We start from the raw sequence: 21,001 nt of genomic DNA, 5'->3' as shown, positions 1-21,001 counted from the left end.
TTACAAATTTATGGTAAATTGCATATTGAGGGATTTTTCTTGTTGCCATCTGCTGCCGCTTCTTCCTTTTCTCATTTAAGCGCCTTCATTATTGTGGCGTAATAAAGGGCGCCTCTTACCTGTCCTTACCAGTAATTTTACCTATGCCTCCTGGCAGCTGGGAAATTCTCCTTCCTTCTTATCAGCTTGATTGCGTTAAATGGAACATTTTCTTTTCTTTTTGATATAATTGGGTGTTTAAGGTGAACAATTTGCGTTCTTCTTTATGTTTCAGGAAACCATTACAAAGAAAAAGAAGATTCCTGGAATGGGCGGGGCACGAAAAGAGGCAGTAGGCAGAAAAGGCTTAAGTGTCACGCCCCTTCTACCAAAGTCGCCCGATAATAAGGAGGATTGTGCACTCGACTGATTAATGTATAAATGCGAAAGAATTTGTATTGAAAAGCTGGAGAGAAAGACCATTAAACCCATTCCTCTAAAACAAATGTTAGTCTACAAAGGTAATATGAATAGGATAATACCATTGGAATTCGGGTACTGAAAAATTGAATACTCTAAATTGTATGATATTTTAAAGTAATAAGTTGTTAAAAACGTTGAATGATTTATAAAGGCTCTTTAAATAATCCTACTATTTTACATTGTCAATAAAAGGAGAAACAGGTTGTTTATTGATCGCCTAATTTCCTAATGCTAAAAATAAATTAAACTTTAGTCGAACAAAGTTTAACTTTTTTTAATATATAAAAAGTTAAAGTCCTTGAAAAAGTATTAAAAGCAAAAGTAAAATTTTATTATGGTTCTTAAGCATAGCCCGTCTTGCATTTGTTTGTGTTTTCACGGCTGTTTTTGCTGCCATTTCTGAGCCAGAAAGAAAAGTCAATTTCCATTTAAGAAATCCAATTTCTTACCCTCGAATCTGAGCTCGGAAATGTTTTTCGTGTATCAACAACCAGCGCAGAATGCCCGTCTGTCTTGGCCAGTTCCAATGGAGAGCAGCTGCATCGGTCATTCGGTCTGTTTGTCTATCAATCCGGGCGGCCAGCAGCTGTTGCCAAGGCTAGTTGTCTGGAGCCTCGCATCCTGGGGTTGCTCCTCATTGCCCTGATTTATCCAATCCATGGGAGCACCTTTAACTTTGTGTTTTTGCTGGGCAAAGTTTTGTGCAATTTTCTTTGCTGTTTACAGAATGAGCGAAGCAAGAAGCAAACAAAACAAATTGGTAAAGAAAACTTCTTACTCTTTGCTCGTTTTTGTTTCGTGGCCAAAAAACAGAAGAGTGGGGTATAACGAGAAAAATGCAATTTTGTGCAGACGCTTGGGGTTCGCAAAAAGATGTTGCAGCTGACTTGGCATTGTTTTCCCCATTTTACTTCGGCTAGGTGAAAGTATTCCTCTGCTGGTCATTAAATTACACTTTTCCTCTGCTTTTATTCGGCTTTTATTTCGCCCGGACCACGTTCGCGCTGCCTTTCAATTGTACTTTTCAAAGTTGTTTAGGATTCAGGACATCTCACTTCGGCTGTCTTTCCGGTTCTTTCAATTGCAGTCGTCAAGTGTGTACTTAGCCAGGAAAATAAATTTCTAAACCGTAAATTACATGTATGGCTATCACTCTTAAACGCAGCGACTGACAATCGAACCTTCTACCACAATGCACTCGGAGTTGCATGCGGCGACAGGCGGAAATGCAGCAGCAGGTGCAATCATAAAACGCTGAGCTAACCGGCCATAAAAGCGATGCATTGATGTGCAAATATGTGAATGCTGTTTTAAAAAAAAAAAGCAACTTCATTGACCAGATGACGCCACATAATCGGAAAACAGCTGGTAGTGTTAAAATTGCCTGGCCTTGTTCTAAAAAAGCATATTTTGATATTAAATTTCTTTTGTTTGACTTACATTTAAATAAATAAACTATGATCTCTTAAAACCGTCAATTCGAGGTTTATTTGAGATGATAGCACTTTAAAATATTTGTTTACCGAAAGGGCAAAAGTTGTGTATGAAAATATTATATGGAAAGTATTTCTGACTTATAGGCTTTGTATTCTCTTGAAGTTTTAATGCTGAAAATTATGCAAAATTATATTTGGCTCCTGCAACGAATTTTTTCCATGTGCTAATATTAAAATAAAATTAATCAGGTTTAAATAAGTCCGCGTGTTCACCAAAAATATAACCAAAAATGTAGAAATCAAATGTGAAATCTGAATCGGTTGGTCTTATTATACTTCTATCTTTTGTTCTGAAATGTGTCTTTTGTTTAGCCAACAGGAATGAAACTAAAGACTATCCTCAGGTACCAAAACAGAGGTAAATCGAACGCAGGTCAGACCAGAAGTGGCATTCAAATTCGATTGGTATGCCTTTTTGTTGGATTTCCCCATTACTTAAAGCATTCAATGGTCCCCACTGAGGCGTAAAACTTGAAAGAACGAGTAAATCTAAGTGAGGATGTGGGAGAAAGACGGCAGCTGGGAAAATACAGTTGAGCTCCGAGTTCTGATTTAAAAACTTTGACACACGCGCCATTCCTGGCAACCGATTCTTAATTGAATTCGCACAGAAATGATTAATTTACCTGGACTTCCCGCGGAAGACGCCACCTGCCACTGTCACCACTTGATGTATCGATGCCAGCTAAAAGTTATTAAGCGGAATATCCCCCAATCGATGAGCAAACAGACGCCTTTCACCATCAACTGCTAAATATCAACTTTATTATTTCCCCGACAAATTTCAGCTAATGAAATACGCCGAGGACTTTGTGCGACACGTTTTATTACACCGTTTGCATTTCGCTGGAGACGCAGTAGTCGAAAATAAACATCAGAGGATAAGAAAGTAAAAGACGGCAACTTCTTAGCTCGAAGCGACAAAAGACGCCGTTTGTTTACATGTTTTCCTGACTTTTTAATGTTTTCTTTATATAGCGTATTTTCGTTTTTCTGTTCAGCATGGATGGCCTTTATTATTACATCCGGTTTACGTGGCGTATGATGAGCACATCTATCGGTTGCCAGGTATTCCCCACTTTCATTTCCACCCAAAGTGTTTGCCTAACCTCCGGAGGTGAGTGACTGTATTGGCTTATTGAGTTTCGTTAGGCGAAAAGCGCACAAAAAAACGAAGCACACACGTGTGCGTGGGTCGCTTGTTATTTTTGAATAGCTTGTTATATTCGACTCCGCTTTAAATCACACAAAGGCACTGCCAGAAATTGCGAAAACAGAAACGCCTGTCGGCATAGTTACAAATGGAAACTAATTCCGCCATAAGTCTGGACCATTTTTGACCAGCTTTCACGTGCCAGAAATCTTTGGAATTTGAGGTGGCTTAATAATACTGAAAATAATATATGTTATTTCTTATTCTGTTATTACTGGTGTGCAATTAAAATTCTTCACGAAAGCATTTTAATTTTAAGTTTTATTTGGTTTGGTATATAACCATTAGGAATAACCGGGAGGTAAAATAAATAAAATGATAACTTCGCTGTTTTTTAACATATACCATTATACTCCAATACATAGTATTTCAGTAAATGTATTTTGCTTTCCAATTTTCCTTCACAATAGTTAAATTTAATACTTCTTAATTTCAATCGAATTTCACCAAGATATTTACCACGTATGTTTATACGTATATGTAATTCAAAACCTGAACAAAATACTCAATTATTCTCTAGAGTCACATGCCATATATATAAAGCCTGTGGAAGCTTTATGGCCACCAGGTTGTGGTGTTGAATTTCTGAATTGCGGCTTGTAACTTGGCTTTGACCCCCTTTGGAAATGTTAAGCCCGCTTCGACAGCCAGATAGACATGCCTTTCTATCGCGTTAACAGGATAGACAACACGAGGCTTAACGGCTAAGTGTCGAGGGTCACACGGATGAACCCGCGATAAAACCGAACCGAAAGAGGAAGGATCTAAGAAAAATCCTGCCTGACATCGCCATTAATGACGCACGGCGATAACTTTAATTTTTCATTTCGGCACCAGGGCACATTGTTGCCATTTCCGTTTCCGGCTGATGGTGACACACGTACACTTCCGCGTTGACACTCGACAATTACAACACGTGCTGAGGGATTTTTTCCAGATTGCCCCCCGCCCATTCTTGTCTTTTTCTCTCTCCCATTTTGGGCACAATTCAGTCGACAAGTTTTCTTCAATGGCGTCTTTAATCACACACAAGCGCATGAATTGACACACACCTGCCTTTGTGTATGTGTGTGTGTGTGTGTGTGCAGTGGGTTGTTAGAGGGGCAGAGGGGGGAGGCACCTAAGTTGCCACCGTAAAATATTCAAATTAAAAGGACTTATGTAGGCACTCAATGTTACCGCCATTATGTTACATTGTTGTCTGCTGTCAGGATGGTGAGCAACGACCAGGAGCCAAGACCAGGACCTCGACCTCCGCCTTCTTCCTTTCTACCCCCGCCGACTTTCAGCCACGCCCTCCTCCCCCACTCCCCCCTCCATCCCCTGGCATCTGCTCCACTTGCATTGTGGGGACGGCTTCCGCTGCTTTCAACGCTCAACTTGCCATTTTTTTACACTTTAGTTGACAGCGGGAGCCATTTGTGGCAACAGCCACGCCCCAAATTCGCCCCCACGTCACCCATTCTTTCTCTTTTTTTCTACACACACGGAAAAAAGTAACTGAAATTATGAAAATATGATTATGTTTATCAGGACAAATATGTGACAAATAACAACTTTTTTTGTGAAAGCTCGTAGCATATAATAGTACAAAAAGTAAACAATTAATTGGCTTAAAAGCTATCCAAAATACTATGATTTTATGTTAGCTATGATAGCTAACTATTTAAATGGTTTAAATTAAAGATTTGGCCTGAATGAATATAAGATATACCAACTACATTTTCTTCTGTTATTTACTGAGATTATTATTTTGTAAGTGTAGCCTTGCTAGTTGTCCTTGCCGATGCTGATGTTGTTGCTGTTGCTTTAAACGTATATATGTCGCATTTTCCGGGTAATTTACATTCTCATCACAACATTGCGGGAGGGGAAGGGCGGTGGGCGGGGAGCTCAGCTCACCTATACAAGAGCAGCAGCAACAACAAATGTCAGCGGAGAAATTTCTCCTTCGTTGCTCCCAGTGACTCAGAAGGTTTTAAAATAATAAAACAAGCATAAAGTATGTCAATGTATATGGGCCACGACGAGGAGATGCCCTGTAGCGGAGATGATGGATGGACTTAAACATATTTCTGACACCTTAAATAAAGACCAGCACCCAACCGATTCTATCAAGAAATTTTAAAAAAACAACTCACTATAACATAAGCTATAGGGTAGCAAAAAGTAATCGCTTTTCATAGGAAGCTCCGGTATTTGCTTTTATGATTAGTTTCTGTAGTTTCTCATTTGACATTTTTATGATTTAATTACATTTGGGCTATGCATTTTATTACCGCAAAGTTAAACGCATCAATTCTGCGTCGTCCAGGGAATTTGATGAGTTTATTGAAATGGCTTGCATAAATTGCAGCCGACGGCTAAAGTTTAAATTGAAGTCTTGGAATGCCAGCGACGTTTTTGTGTTTCATTTCCACGAATGTCAAGTGCTCGGCTTGTAAGCCAGAGAAGTGGAAAATGGGCATATCACATTGGATTCGTTATAAATACAATTTCACAGCGCGTAGCCCTCGGAATACAGAAACCAAATGAAAATTGAGGGAAAAGAGAATCGGCTGGGTGGGAATACTAAAAGGCGATTCTCAAGCGGTTGGTCTGCACTCCATTTCAGCATTTCATTCGGTTACTTTTTGTGCTTCTTTTCATGCTTTTTGCCTCCGCAAGTGATGCGCACTCAAAAATTTATTGTCTGCAACTCGAAGTTCGACATGAATTTTATTTATTTGCATGTAAATCGGATTTGTGTGACCCCAAAGACGTCCGAGCGTGAAATATACGGGGCAAACAGCCGCTGACCGCCTCTCTGTTTTTCCTCTCTGTTTTCTGGCTTTTCCCCAGCCTTTTCTATCTGTCCATGAAAGGTGAAAGGTGCAGCATTCGCCGCCTGAATGAGTCCGAGAATGAGGCCGGCTTCGGCTGCTTTTCCTCATCTTTTGTTTTCCATTTGGACTCTTGGCTTTATTGTTAAAGCATGGCAACCTTTTTTTATTTATTCCCCACACCGCCTGTCTGCTTGGGCCTGCCTTTATCATTTTAAATGTAGTCGGACATGAACACGTTGGTTCTGTTAGGCTTGCATGATTTCGGGGACTCGGACTGCTCCTCGGTCGGCTGGCCACTTTGGTGTGTGTTTTATTAGCTATTATGCCTAAAATATGGCTTACGTCCCGTTTATTGTTATTTATAATGATTCATTTTGCACGTTTTTATGGCTGTCATGGGCTGAGTACACTCATAGCAAAATTAACCCTAAATTTTAGAAATTAGCCCTAAAACTTTATTTTTTCTAAATCCAAGAAAAGATTTCTATTTTCAAGAAATTTTTTTCTCAAAACAAGAAAACTTTTCTTAAATCAAGAAAGTGTTTCTCAAAAGTAGAAATTGTCGCCATAAACTAAACTCACCCTAAATCCAAGAAAGAATTTCTATATTTTAGTAAAAATGGTACTTATTCTTAAAAATTTTTTTCTTCAAATTAGAAATTCTGCCCTACAAAATTATTTACCCTAAAATATAGAAAAATTTTCTCAAATTAACCGTAAAAATTCGATAACCCTAAAAAATAGAAACGCTTTCTTAAATATAGAAATATTTTCTTAAATATAGAAATATTTTCTTAAATATAGAAATATTTTCTAAAAAATAGAAATTAATCCCAAAATATAGAAATATTTTCTATAACATAGGAAACATTTTCTAAAATGACCATATAATTGTTCTAACCCTGTCTGAGTAGCCTAGGGGTTAGAACGTCTGACCAGAAACCTAAGCACCGCAAGTTCAAATTCAGCTGCCGACATCTTTCTTTTTTCTTTTTTTTTACTTGTGTTATAAACACAGATGAGAAGTAATGCTTAGAACGACTAAAGGTTTTACCCTTTATGGAAAAGTAATTAAAATATTTTTTGTCATATGAAATATCATCTTAGAAAATTTATTTTAAATATTTCGACTTTTACAGTTGCGACTTAACGAGTTCTAAAAACTTTTTAAACTAATATTCTTCGCAAACGTCCCATCATATAGTCTTTGGTTTGCCATGCGCTCTTCGCGCGCGACCGTGGCTCCATTCAATGTCTTTGAACTCACGCGCGGGAGACCTGGGTTCGAATCCCACCGACGGGACGAATAAAATTAAAAGTTTTTTCGGATAAGATACTTATCGGATTTTACTTGTAAGAACTGAAATAAATCATAATTGTACTAATTTCTCTCTCTCTTCCCCACAGAATTACAGTTGAAATCGATATTGGCAAATTCATTAGTGCAATACTAATACAAAATTGGTGACTTTTCTGAATGAAAAGCGAAGTGCTTAAATCATATATATGTACATATAATCCTGAATGAAAAATTACATCATGCTGAATGTTGAATGTAGGCACATTTTTTCTAATTTTTAGAAAAAATACACTACATTTAAGAAATATTTTTCTATTTTTTAGAAAAGTTTTTCTTGGATTTAGGGCTCTTTGCCTTAGATTTTAGAAAGGAACGCCCTTAATTTTAGAAAAATTTACCCTAAAATTTAAGGTGCGATGCCTTTGAAGTCAAAAATAGGGCGAATTTCTTGTTTTTAGGGTTAATTTTGGTATGAGTGTAGGGATCCCACCGAAGGCTTCGCAGATAATGTTGTGTGGTTTGTTTGCCATCCGCATTCGCTCTGCGAAAGTTTATTTGCTTAATGGCATTCTCTGTCCCAAAGTAGGTGAACTCCGCAGTCAGCCCAGGATGATTATTGATATGTTCTCAAATTATCTCCGTAATTGCTTTAATGGCCCTTCAAAAATTTTGAAAGTAAATAAGTCAGAGTTCGTGGCATGATGTCAATTCTGGATGGATACATTTGACACAGCTTATATATCTTCGTTTACGCTTAGTTTACTTTTATTTTAATAGTTGCTTAACGTTAAATGCAATTGGATAACTTGTTTTTGTCCAAGGTTTTTATGTTAGTCATACTGACAAGTTCATTAAAAGCTTTTTACAGCACTTGTACATTATTACTTGTTTATCGATTTTAAGATATCACCGTTAAGAGTTTGTGTTCTTTATAAACATCTAAGATTATAAAAAAGTATCTAAAAGTCTGTCTTTCTCTTTATCTATTACACAAGTCGAAAAGTGCACTCGGCGGATAAACAGTTTTGAATCCTGCTCACATAAAGGCTGAAATTGTTTCAAGTGCCTGAAAGTATGCAAGTAATTTGATAGTCAATCAAGCCGTATTTGCCTTGCAAGCAGTGCCCGAAGCATGCAAGCAGTGCTCACTGCAATTTGCAATCATTTTCTTCCTGGCTAAAGTTTAATCCTGCACAATCAATTAGGGGAATAATGTAATCTGCCAGGGACACTCCGTACTCCTCATGCCCTGCAGCAATTTCGCTTTTAGCTTCTCCTCATGCACCATACATCATGGCTTGCTTATGTTTTGAATAATTTAGTTGGATTTTCCTGTGTTTTTTATGCTATTTTGTTGGACCTTTTTGCATTTTTTAAAACGATTTTGCCAATGTAAAACGTGAAATGCAAAGCTGCCAGTTCCAACACATAAGATGCGCTCGCATGTTGCAGCTGCTGTTGCCAGGATATTGCTGGATACGGGAGCAACATCAGCTGCAGGACATCGAGGAGCGTGTAAGCTGGAGAAATTGTCGCATAATGATGTCTACGATAAATTTTACAAATCCTTGAGCAAGTTTATGCCGCTCAACGTCTTGTCCCTCCTAGTTTCCTCAATTCCCCGGCGCTCTGCTTTAGTTTTATTTCATTTACTGACAGCCTTTCTATCTAGGTATAGTGTGTTGCCCAGAGAATCTGAGAGCGACGTGGCTGTGGCAACCTTTAAAATATTTTTGCAATTTATTTACTAGTAAACACACACACGAGGCACACATGTGCTCCCTCATACACTTAACTCAGTTCACATATGCAAAATAAAGTGATTACAAAGATACACACTCAGACATAGAAGACGTTGGAGGTGGAAAAGATGGCTCATGCATGTTTAAATGCACTTGCTTGCGAGGAGACAAGAAAATTTCATTTGCATTTACATACAAACAAACACATTACTACCCGAAGTATGTGTGAGCATCCTTTTCGATTTGTTTGTGTGCTCTCGTGTTAGTTGATTTTCCAACCAAATATTTATACACTCTGCTTCAAACACAAGCTCACATCGCATCAGCGATATATTTTATGCAAAATTAAACGTTTTCGGAATTTAGGAAAACATTTGAGCATAAGTCTTAACGGGAAACGTAATAACCTTGGCATAAATACAGCTGCTCTATGAACATTTAAATGTTTTAATATTTTACGGTCTTAATAAATTTGCACAGAAACCAAAGTCTTTAAAAAATACGCATTAAATTTACCACACCAGCTAATTTAATGTATTTTTTTATTATCCGACAATGTGTTGTCAGTTTTGTTTACGCATAAGCACAAGTAAAACTTTATTTCATGCTAACCTAAATGTTTTCAAAATGAAATAAATGATTCGTATATCTAAGCACAGCAACCATTTGAAAGTGTCAAATAAAACTAAGTTATGATATACGCAAAATTTAACAGCTTTCAAATGTGTGAACATATTTAATCAATTTTTAACAAACAAGTTTGGTTTTATTTTCATATGAGCTTTCTTTATTTGGATAAATACCATAAAAATTTTAAATAAAACACTCCCTAAAAACATCATGTAGACAATTCAACACAATGAATGTCAAAAAAGTCAGAAATAGAAAACAAAATCCCAAAAATTAGCCATATATAAAATACATCTCATAGAAGATCGTTTACACCCCCACTTTTACTCAGAAATAGAAGGCATTCAATGGGCCCAAAGTCGATGCGCAACACATGCTGGCTGTCATTAAATTTTTGCGCCAGAACACCAAAAAATAAGTCCTAGCCAGGCTGACGAAGACTTTGCGGATCCCACACAAAAACGACTGCCGGAAATGAGTGGCAAATTCAGTGGGAAAACACCGAGCTGAGAATAGAGAAATACAAATGTTTACTAATAGAAGAAACAGATATCCAGAAACTGTTTACACGCTGCACACGTTGCACACTAAGAGTGAGCTGAATCTACAATTCAAATCGAGGGAATTGGTGGGTGGCAGAGGGCTGGCTTATTAGTAAACAGGCCCGAGGTAAAATATGCTACGTAAAGATAGCCAGGGCAAAAAATAATATTAGGCAAGCCCTACATGCAGGGGAAATAAACTCCGATATTTTTGTGTATATAAATTTGTGCATTTTTATGAGTTTATATCGCAAATTGTTTGCGTGTTGCTTTTTAATGCCAGCGGCTAGAATATTTTTTCGCGTTGCCTTTCGCCCGTTACCATATTTTCTCTTTTGTTATTTTTTTAATATCTATTCAGCTTTTCCAGAAGATGAAGTGGCAAACAGTGTTCAAGATATGCAGAAAGAATTATTTAAATTGAAAATTGTTTGTTTAGCATTTGTTGGCGCCGACCAAAGATAAATTTCTAGCTGCATGGGCAACGAGGGGAATATTTAGTTTTAGTATAAGCAAAAATGCACAAGAATAAGGTTTGCACCAGACCAACTAGGATATTCAACCTTTGGACAAACGAATTTATTCGTAATTTACAGCAACGAGCCGGCGAAATTCATTTATGGCTCAACCATGAGGCTTCGACTTGAAACTTCAATCTTTTAATGGCCTCTATGGCACATAAAGCAAAAATAATCGCTTCAACATGTCTGTTGACTCTTAGTAAACAACAATTGTTGTGGTATAATGGATGAGGATAGCTGGAGTCGGAAAGAAGCAAAAGCTCGAACTGAGTAAACCAAAAAAAAACTGCTAAACCAAATGTACATTTAACTTATTTTGCATACAAAATTCATTTACGACCTTGTTCGGAGATAAAGCGAATGGAAAAAGCTGAGCTTTGGGGTTCCAGTTAGCATTTTGCGGAGACAAAGAAAAAGCATTCCCTATATTTTAGATGGGGATGCAGATAAGTGGAAACTTTATTGTGTTCATACCATTGTGTTGCCACTGAGCGTCGTTGCACCCTAAATGGCAATATGCATAATTAATTACTTCATTAAATGCACTCCATGTTTGTTTCTAATTAACGGAAAATTGTTTTCACTTTGTTCAACTGAAACTAAAGCTAATGGCAGACTAACAACTACTGTCAGTCCTCACAGTATACCAATCAATTTAATTAAATTGCTCGTTTTTATAACACTGATATATATTAACCGCAAAGCTTTATATCCCTGTACTTAAATTTCCATTTAATATTTTGCTTAATTTAAAGGACTCCCTTGCTTTGTAAAACATGATAAATAGAGAAGTGCAGAACAAGCCAAGCACAAAAAATTAATTAGCACTGTTAAGTGGTTAGGGAAGGAAAGAAGAGAAAAGTCTGGACTGAAATCCAATCTTTGGCTATTTTAATTTTTTCGGATGTGTCTGGATATACACAATTGACTTCTATTTGTGTGCCGTCTGCCTTGAACATAATTATCGACAAGTGTTCCTCCAGCCACAAGGTTCTTAGCTCTGTTTCTCTTTCCAATTCGACTGTTGTTCTTTAAAGCCCATTTTATTTTGCTTATTTATGCGCAACAGTTGGCCCGTTGACTTGGCTAAAAAACAAAAGTGAGCCTACTTGTCTTTGATGCTCTTTGCGGTGGCTAGAATTTGATTTTATTGACTTGGGACCGCGATGAAAGAAAAAATAACAACGAGATGATTGGGAATATCCAAACAAAAATCATAAACATCATATTTTCAAAGTGGAAACAAATTCTGTTTTTTTTCTTAACTTTTCAGTGGTGATTTTAATGCGTATATAAATATTATAAAATGAAATATGTATGTTGATTCTTAAATTTTTTAATTTACCAAATACAATAACAATCATTTTTTAATTTTAAAATATTTACCATCTAACCGAGATAAATTTACCCTGAAAATGATTTGAAGTAATAAAATAAAATTTGTATTATTATAGCCGAACTAGTAAGACAAGAAATAAAAGATATACTTAAAATAATGGAAACATTTGTTCACTGCATGATAGCTAGCTTAGTTTGTAGAGCATTTACAATTCGTTCTTTGCTTCAAATGGAGGATGCCCTCCCCCTCATTGCGTTCTCATAATTCAGATGCTTTTTACACAAAATGATTTGGATTGCCAGATCTTGGCAGCAAACATGGGGACTTTCGGCCACTTTTTGTAGGTCGCTGTGCTCGGTGGTCGAACGCCCACGCCAACGCCTTCACTTTGACATAGACTCACAGTCACAGCCCCAAATAAATAGATAGCCAACAATCACACGCACGTTCTGACACTGAGCTCCGAGTTGCTCAATTAATTTCGATTGCAGCCTTGGCAGCTGTTTTTGCTTTTTGGCCGTAGGTGTTTTGTTTGTGCGGACGCCTTCACACTTTTCATCGAGGATTTTCCATAGACACAGTTCATGGTGAAGTCGTTTATCCATAAATTTTCATATTCAAGCATTTTGTTTTCGTTGTGTGTGAAATAAATAAATAAGAAAATTATTCATTCGGTTGGGTGTGAAAAATTTATTGAGCGTATTTAGATGAACCGTGATTATACCACAAGACTGAGGTTTATCAAAGATTCTCATATTCACTCGTTAGACAAAATGCAATTAATTAAATCAGAGGCCATTTGGGATTTCAAGCGAATAATTTGGAAAACTGTGCATTTATGAGATCAATAAAATGTACCTCAACACCTGCCTCTTATTTAACTCAAGAACTAAATAAACAGAGATGGTCACGCACCGAAACAAATGTCAGAAATTCCCTGATTTATGTGATTCAGGTGTGAAAAGATATATTTTGGCCCCCATGCATTTTGTTTATGTTTAGTTGGACGAGATTTTATGAGGCACCTTGCCCAAAAACTTAAACTTGAACTTGGACGAACTTTCGGCTAGATAATTTAATTACTCTTTCGCATGGTGCAGCTAAAAAAACAAATGGAAGCCTCAACTTTGTTGTGCTCTGGCTGTGTTTGCTGTTAGCCAAATTATTTGCTGCCAAAACTTTGTCATATGAGCAGAAGTTTTAATGAAATTACAAATTGATTTTAGTTTACAGGCATTTTCAGCTGACTAAAAATATTGAAAACTTTATCAGATATCTAAAAATAGCATCTGACCCGCACTAATTACTCAATGGAATTAGTTGGACGTGGGCACACAGTTCACAAAAATATGTATCTTTGAGATACAACTATGAGCTCTTGACTTAGCATAATTGCTGGCAATTTGCTTGAAATTTGTTCTGCCAACTATGAAAGCGAAAGTGAAACGACTTCAATACCAGATATCTGGCACACTTCTGTCTGAGATACTTTTCGATGTTTTTTTTCCCGCTTTTCACGCGATGACGTCACAGAGAGTTTCCGCCGGCACTGTTGGCATCTAAATTTGTTTTTGCCTCCCCCTATCCTGCTCCCACACTGGCTTTATTTCGGGCGATTTTGGCATCGGGCAAATCTATATCTGGTCGCTGACGTCGACGTCGACGTCGACAGCGGCATTAGCCTAACCTAAAAACATTTTCAGCGTTTTCGTAAATTATCTTGAGGCTCTTAGGCGAAATGGAAAACTGTTTCAACAAACCTGCGTCAGTTGAAATTTGTGTTTCAAACGCGCCACACACTAATTTGCATTTCACATTCAAATCCAATAAATCACAATGGCTGTAAGTCCCACAAGCTTTGCAAAGGATAATCCAGTATCCTGGGTGAATTAAATAGGAATTAAAAAAAATCATTATTGATATTCCTTGTATAGCTTTTAAAATACTAATTGTTTTTCGTAAACATCATTTCGCCTAGGATATACGAGTATCACTTTTAAATATTGCCAATTTCCGCAAATTGATTGATTCGTTTCCGATAACATTTTTAAGTGAGAAAAGCACGATTGTGGTTGCTCCACAAAAAGAACATACGAGTTATAATTGTTTATAAAATAATATTATTAAATCCTTGAAGTGTAAAAGTCACGTACTGCTGAATATACTCAATCAATTAATTTGAACACTCATACATTGAGTGGGGTATCAAATAAAATGACATAAAAAAGACAATCAACAAAATAAATTGAAGCGAAAAAAGTGCCAAGACAAATACAATATACATTTTTGAAAAAGTGTGAAAATTGCAGCATATTCATTTAATGTGAAACTGCTTATTAAAACAATAAATTACCCGTTGATATATGCCAGTACATATTTATGTATGTGCACGAATCAACACCCATAAATACAAAAATAAAATCAATGTTTGTATGTATTTATAATTAAATAAGCAATTAAAAGACAAAATATTTAATTGTAAACAGCGCGGGCGATTTAATTAAACATTTCTTAAATTAATTAAATATTTAAATAGTCAATTAACAGTTGGTAGAGACCAGTACTGGATGGACACTTTCGAATAATCACCAGATCCTGCCCGAGGGCCTCAGTAGAATTTTTTGGCCGAATGTTTTCAGCTACGCCCACTCGCAGCAGCTGCCAGATCATAATTCATTCCCATATATCGCGTATTTGTGCCATTTATTTTCCCGCTCTGTTGTTTTCTCTTTATTAAAATAAAAAATCACTTAGTTGACAGTCCGGCCGAGGGATGACAAAAAATGCCCTTGGGCCCTGCTGCCCAGTTAACCAGCCGTAAATTTGCACCGCATCGATGTAAAACAGTGGCCCCAATTCGGTTGCAAATCACTCAGCACAGGTCTTTACAATTCAATGCAAACAAATTACACTTTTCATGCATAAGTTATTCGGGATCTGCACATTCGGAATTCCTTTTGCACTTTCGATTCATAATTAATTTGCAAATTTTCCGCTGTTGACACTTATCTCTCAATAATGCTGACAAGTTTTTGCGACAGACAGTCACAGCCGCCGGCGCATAACTTTCCTCTTAATTGAAGTGAATTATATGTTGAATTATGGGGAGTGATGGCGCAGGTGCATAAAAACCATTTGCTGAACTTTGTCTTTGGGGGTGTCTGTTTTTTTCAATGTACTTTGGTTCGCTTCGGTTTTTTTATAATTAATTTTCGATGACTTGGTGAAAATGTATACCATAAAAACTTTTCAATTTGTGCATACAAATTAACATGTGATAAATTCTCTTAATGGCACTTTGAATTTATTATGAAAAGTTAACTTTTTTTAAATAAACGCCATATGTTTATAATATATTTAAAAGCCAATGTATCCTTTTCGTATGTCATTATAAAAAGACTCATGACCTTTTTTTTGTCAATAGCAGTATGACACATTTTAATTAATGCATGTCTATTAGCGGGTTTGGATTTATTGCATTTTTAATGGAAAATTCTGTAAGGATGACTTCATGTTTAAAACAGAATTTGGAATATTTGAAACCATTTTAATGTTTATGGCTGTGGAAAATCAAAATGTTGAGCAAAAATATAGCCGCAAATAATCAGACGAAAACCCAAACAAATTGTTGACGCGCGTCTGCCGTTTTCTTGGCAACAATGCAAAGGCCATAACCATAAAGTCCAAGGAAAGACGCAAAATTTTAATGCATTTCTGCATTGCTTAGCTTGCCTTTTACAATCCACTCAAGGCCACGATTCGGCGTCTGTAAAAAATAAACTTTTTATAAGATATAAATGATGTAAAACACCAAGCAAAAAGACCAACTGATTGTCAGCCCCCTTGTGTTTGGGCACAATGTGTCGTTTCACTTGCTTTTTGGTTAATGTTGGCCAGCATCCGCCAATTGGCAGCCGGCCAAATGACAAATTGAAATAACAGCAGCAAAAATGAGCGTTTATCTTTATGTGCAAATGAAAATTTTTATTTATGCCAGCAGCCGGAAAAAAGGCAAAACAAACTAAAAAGAGGGCGCCATTCAAGCAAACAAAAAACTGTAAAAAAAAATCACTACCAAAGTTGAGGGTTATTTGAAGGTCAGGGAAACACGAAAAATATGTTTGGAAATATTTCTGATTAAATGAATAATGAATATTAATTTAAGGGATCATTAAATCAGCAGAAAACAGCACTTAACAAAAGAATACCATAAAATGGTCCTGGCCAAACTAAATTCTTGCTTCGATAGAGATAATTGATAATTTAAACGATAGTTTTTTCAACATTTTTGAACACTTTAAAAGTACATTTTCCTCTGAAATTTGGATATTGTACTTTTTTATTAATTTTCCTTTTATTAAAACATGAAGTATCTGCAGGCTGTACTTTAAAACTTCAATAACTGGCAGTATTGGAACTGGCTGACCACATTCGATATCACTTAGCTGTTCATCACCTATAAAATGATTTTTTAATGCAGCACACTGGGAACGGCCAGCATACAGAGAGAAAACCAACTGTCAGGCGGCCAACCAGATAAACCAATTAATAATGAGAAAACAGAGCCAAGAGCCAAACGTGAAATGCAATTCTATCAGAAGATCAACAACAACAATTCCTGGTTTGTTTGTACATTCAATTAAAAAAACACCTGAAAATAATAAAAAGCGAAATAAACTCGGCTTCGGAATCGAATTGGAATTGAAGCAATTGCGAATGCAAATTGACGTACAATTCATTAAAATCCCTTCGGCTCATTGGTTGCCATTAAAGCGTGCCGTTGCCTCGATTGCAGTTCCAAACTCAATTTTTACCCATAAGCATATACACATATTTACGCATAAATACATGCTTTAAATGAATAAATAATTTCCCTCCTGAAAATATGAAAATGCGGCGGCTTTCATGCAATCGCCATGAATGTGCGTATCCCTTTTATTAGTCAGCCTGTTATACTCATGTTGCCCTCAAACAATAACAAACAAGAGAGAACGCTATAGTCGAGTGCCCCGACTATCAGATACCCGTTACTCAGGTAAAGGGAGTGCGAGGGAGATGGAGACAGAAACTTTGATCACGCATAACTTTTTAACGAATGGTCCGATTTGAAAAATTTCTTCTACATTTCGATAGGTATTGATAAACACAATAAAACTGCATTTTTACTTTTCCGAAATATTTAAATTTTTAAAATCGTATATAAGCTATTGTGGGCGTTAAAGAGGGCGTGGCACCTTTTGAAACAAACTTGCGCTGCGTAGGAACTCCTAGAATCTGCATGCAAAATGCCAATCTTCAGCTTTTATAGTTTCCGAGATCTCAGCGTTCATACGGACAGACAGACAGACAGACAGACAGACGGACAGACAGACGGACAGACGGACAGACGGACAGACGGACAGACGGACAGACGGACATGGCTATATCGACTCGGCTAGTGACCCTGATGAAGAATATATATACTTTATAGGGTCGGAAACGCTTCCTTCTAGCTGTTACATACTTTTGCACGAATACAATATACCCTTTTACTCTACGAGTAACGGGTATAAAAATAAACATCACATAAAATGAAAAAGTGACAAAAATAGTAAGTTCGGAAATGAGTGTGACTTCTAAGCCACAAATTCAAAAATAACGCTGACAATCGAAGCAACTTTTTGTGGACATTTTTGAAAGTAATTTAATTTATTTAACATTTTTATGAAAACCCGAAACTTACAAAGATATCTCTCGAATAAATTATAAATATATTACCATTTAATTTAATTTTATTATTTTTATTTAACTTATTTTGACTTTATTAAGAAAAAAGCCAATATACCCTTGCAATGTTGAGGTAAAAAGGCAAACACAATGTTCGCAAAATTAAAATGTTAAAAATAATATGTTCGTATACAAAATATAACCAATCCTTCTTTACGTTGTTGGCATTGAACGTTATTATTTTTTAATGTTTGCACTTTGTGTGCAATTTGACATTTTGCGGACATTTCGGTTTTCGCCCAAAAAATTTATTCGATCCAGAACGCCCGGCCACAAATCAAATGACAGCTTAAAATGTACAAACAAAAGCCGCAATTGGCTGGCAAAGCAATAAAAATGAAATAAAAATCGCCATGAACAATGCACTATAAATTAGCAGAAATGCGCGAAATATTAATGAGCCTAGATGCACATAAGCATCGAATTTCAATTACGAAAATATTTCAGTAGGGTAATTGTTGCGTATAAGCAGTGCTCTGAACACGAGATAAATATTTTATGCGCAGATAAAGCATTGTTTTTAATTAGCAATACTTGTTATGTGGTAAATTAGATTTGTGTGTGCCGTAATGAGGGGTCAATGATTTGGATGCTAGGCGAAATTTCTTTCGCACTAATCAAATTTAAAGCCCACAATTCAGTTTGGATGAATGAACGGCGCGACGGCAATTGACCCAAGAGTGAATTTATTGCCTTCACGTAAATTCCAATTAAACTGTTAGTGGCTTTCCCTGTCAACTGTCCCATAAAATGGCCGACTGCCCGGACAGGACTCGCGGTGTCGGAATCAAAATTAATTAATTGGAAAATGAGTCTATTCCTGGGCCAGGCACCTCCAGAAGTTCAGTTCTGCTTTCTTGGTATTTGCTTTGATTTGGACATTTTCCAAATGGAATCACACGCAGGATACTAAGCCCCCATGCTGACCTTTGAACCCTAGACAATCTGAGACGGGGATTTTGCCTGTTTGCCTTGGAGACAATTTCATGACCCTCGGTTGGCCTTGTTTGTCCCGCAATTGTCTACGATTACAGCAAATTGATTTGCCTGGCACTTAGCAGCAGCTATTTTGTTACAATCGCCTACATCATTTCACCACTTGTCTCTCCCACTTTCCCCGTAGCCACGCAACAAGGAACAGGAACAGGAAGTGCTCAACTGGGTGTTCGCCGTAATTGGCGAGAAGGTGCCCAGCGGGCAGTACGAGGACATCCTCAAGGACGGCATCTGGCTGTGCAAGCTGGCCAACAAGCTGGCCCCCGGCTCGGTGAAGAAGATCCAGGAGCGTGGCACCAACTTCCAGCTGATGGAGAACATCCAGCGCTTCCAGGCGGCGGTCAAGAAGTACGGCGTGCCCGAGGAGGAGATCTTCCAGACGGCCGATCTCTTCGAGCGCCGCAACATCCCCCAGGTCACCCTCTCCCTCTACGCCCTTGGACGCATCGTAAGTTTTTTATTGGGGTGATCATTAATTAATGTTATTACTACATTTAATAATAAACTTGGTTGATTTGAAGTCAGATTTCGTACAGAACTTTTTTGCTTAAGGTACATTCTCTTAGGTAACGATTTACATACAGTTCCTTTGTTATATTATTTTGTAAGAACAAAAAATATGACATTTTCTTTTGTTATCATTCCTTGTACTTAAACACCAAACAGGAAAAAAGCCGCTTAGTTTATGTAAAAAATTCATTTACAAAATTTATTTAATTTATTTTAAATAACTTTTTCTTAAATTTATTTATCTATTTCAACAATTTTAAAATTAAAATATTTTAAAGCCCTAATTGCTAGTAGTATACCAATTTAGTAGTTTTTGTGATATTTATAAACAGTATTTAAAATCTACAAATAGTCTGCAGAGATTTCTACGAACACTAGATTAGGATTAAGGTTTGCTTTTTGTGTCGACCTCCCTAATAATTGTTTACCCCTATGCAGACGCAAAAGCACCCCGAGTTCACTGGTCCCACCTTGGGTCCCAAGATGGCCGACAAGAACGAGCGCACCTTCACCGAGGAGCAGTTGCGCGCCCACGAGGGTGAGCTGAACCTGCAGATGGGCTTCAACAAGGGCGCCTCCCAGGCCGGACATGGTGGCTTCAGCAACACCCGTCACATGTAAGGCGGCAGCAACCACCAACACCCCCTCTACTGAAACCCCAAAAGAAAACACAACACTCTCATCCACACAAACACCGAAATCTAATTAGTTCAAACAAAAAATGGATTTTGTATCTCGTGCGTTCTGGCGTATGATTTAGGCATTGCCAAGCTCTAAATGTAATTTATATAATATGAAACAAATAAATTAATTAATTTTAATATAAATGTCAAGTTGTTGTTTCCCGCCCACCTCCGTGGATTAGCACTATGTTGTTGTTAATTAGCGGGCAGAGCTGTGCGACTGTCGGCAGTTAGTCGAGCGGTTTAAGTGGTTTTCCCCCGCATCACAAGACCAAAAGGAGCCATTTCCAGCTCACCTCGCATGAGACACCTTTATTTCCCAGTCAGCTGCTGTGTGGCTCCTTCGACTGTTGCTTCTCCGTCGCCTGGTCCACCTGAGATTACACAAATTACAATTTCAACGCCTGCACTGACAGCGATAAGCATAAGAAATGTCAAGGCCATTTGTATTTCTATCTGTGCCAGAGTGTGTGTCCATAGAGACTAGAGACAAAGAATCAGGTGAGCGGAGAAAGAGCCTTGAACGTCTGTTTGGTTTTCTGTACACTAAGCTTTATTGGGGGATATTCTCCAAGGAATTTCAATCACCTATATAATTTTATAGTTAATTTTTAGCTGGAGATTTATGAAAAATACAATTTAATTTAAGGACATTTATAAAAAAAAATAATTCACAACATAAGTCACAACTTTTCAGTTTAATATTAAAACCAAATATAATATTAAATTAATAATAAGATATTGCAACGCATAATTTGCGGTAGTGGAAAATATCTATATACTTTTCAATGCAATACTAAAACCATTATTATATCAATATTGAAATATGCTAATAAAATACATATATAGTTGCATAAACCAAGAGAAATTTTGAAAACTTTTAAAAACAATACATGCAAAATTAATCTAGTCATAAAATCCAGTTTAAATCCGTAATACCGTTTTAATTTTCTCAAAAGAAGTATTATTCTTGTAA

General features: G+C 36.9%; 1 protein-coding gene across 1 annotated transcript; it reads left to right on the top strand.

The window, feature by feature from the left end:
• The first annotated feature begins 13,838 nt into the window (after nucleotides 1-13,838).
• On the top strand, nucleotides 13,839-20,169 carry LOC108046766 (myophilin). Its single transcript, XM_017126644.1, has 3 exons — nucleotides 13,839-13,912; nucleotides 18,960-19,280; nucleotides 19,781-20,169. Exons 1-3 carry the CDS (start codon nucleotides 13,907-13,909, stop codon nucleotides 19,961-19,963), a joined length of 510 nt encoding a protein of 169 aa, XP_016982133.1. The 5' UTR covers nucleotides 13,839-13,906; the 3' UTR covers nucleotides 19,964-20,169.
• Nucleotides 20,170-21,001: the final 832 nt, after the last annotated feature.

Source organism: Drosophila rhopaloa, unplaced genomic scaffold (genome assembly GCF_018152115.1).
Source record: "Drosophila rhopaloa isolate 14029-0021.01 unplaced genomic scaffold, ASM1815211v1 contig_178, whole genome shotgun sequence".
Classification (NCBI taxonomy): domain Eukaryota; kingdom Metazoa; phylum Arthropoda; class Insecta; order Diptera; family Drosophilidae; genus Drosophila; species Drosophila rhopaloa.
The sequence above is the reverse complement of the archived record's forward strand: the minus strand, read 5'-3'. Positions and strand labels throughout refer to the sequence as shown.

Bases quoted from the DNA above. Each gene is read 5' to 3' on its own strand.
- LOC108046766 (XM_017126644.1), top strand. The intron at 19,281-19,780 runs GTAAGTTTTTTA...ACCCCTATGCAG, and splicing joins TCTACGCCCTTGGACGCATC to ACGCAAAAGCACCCCGAGTT.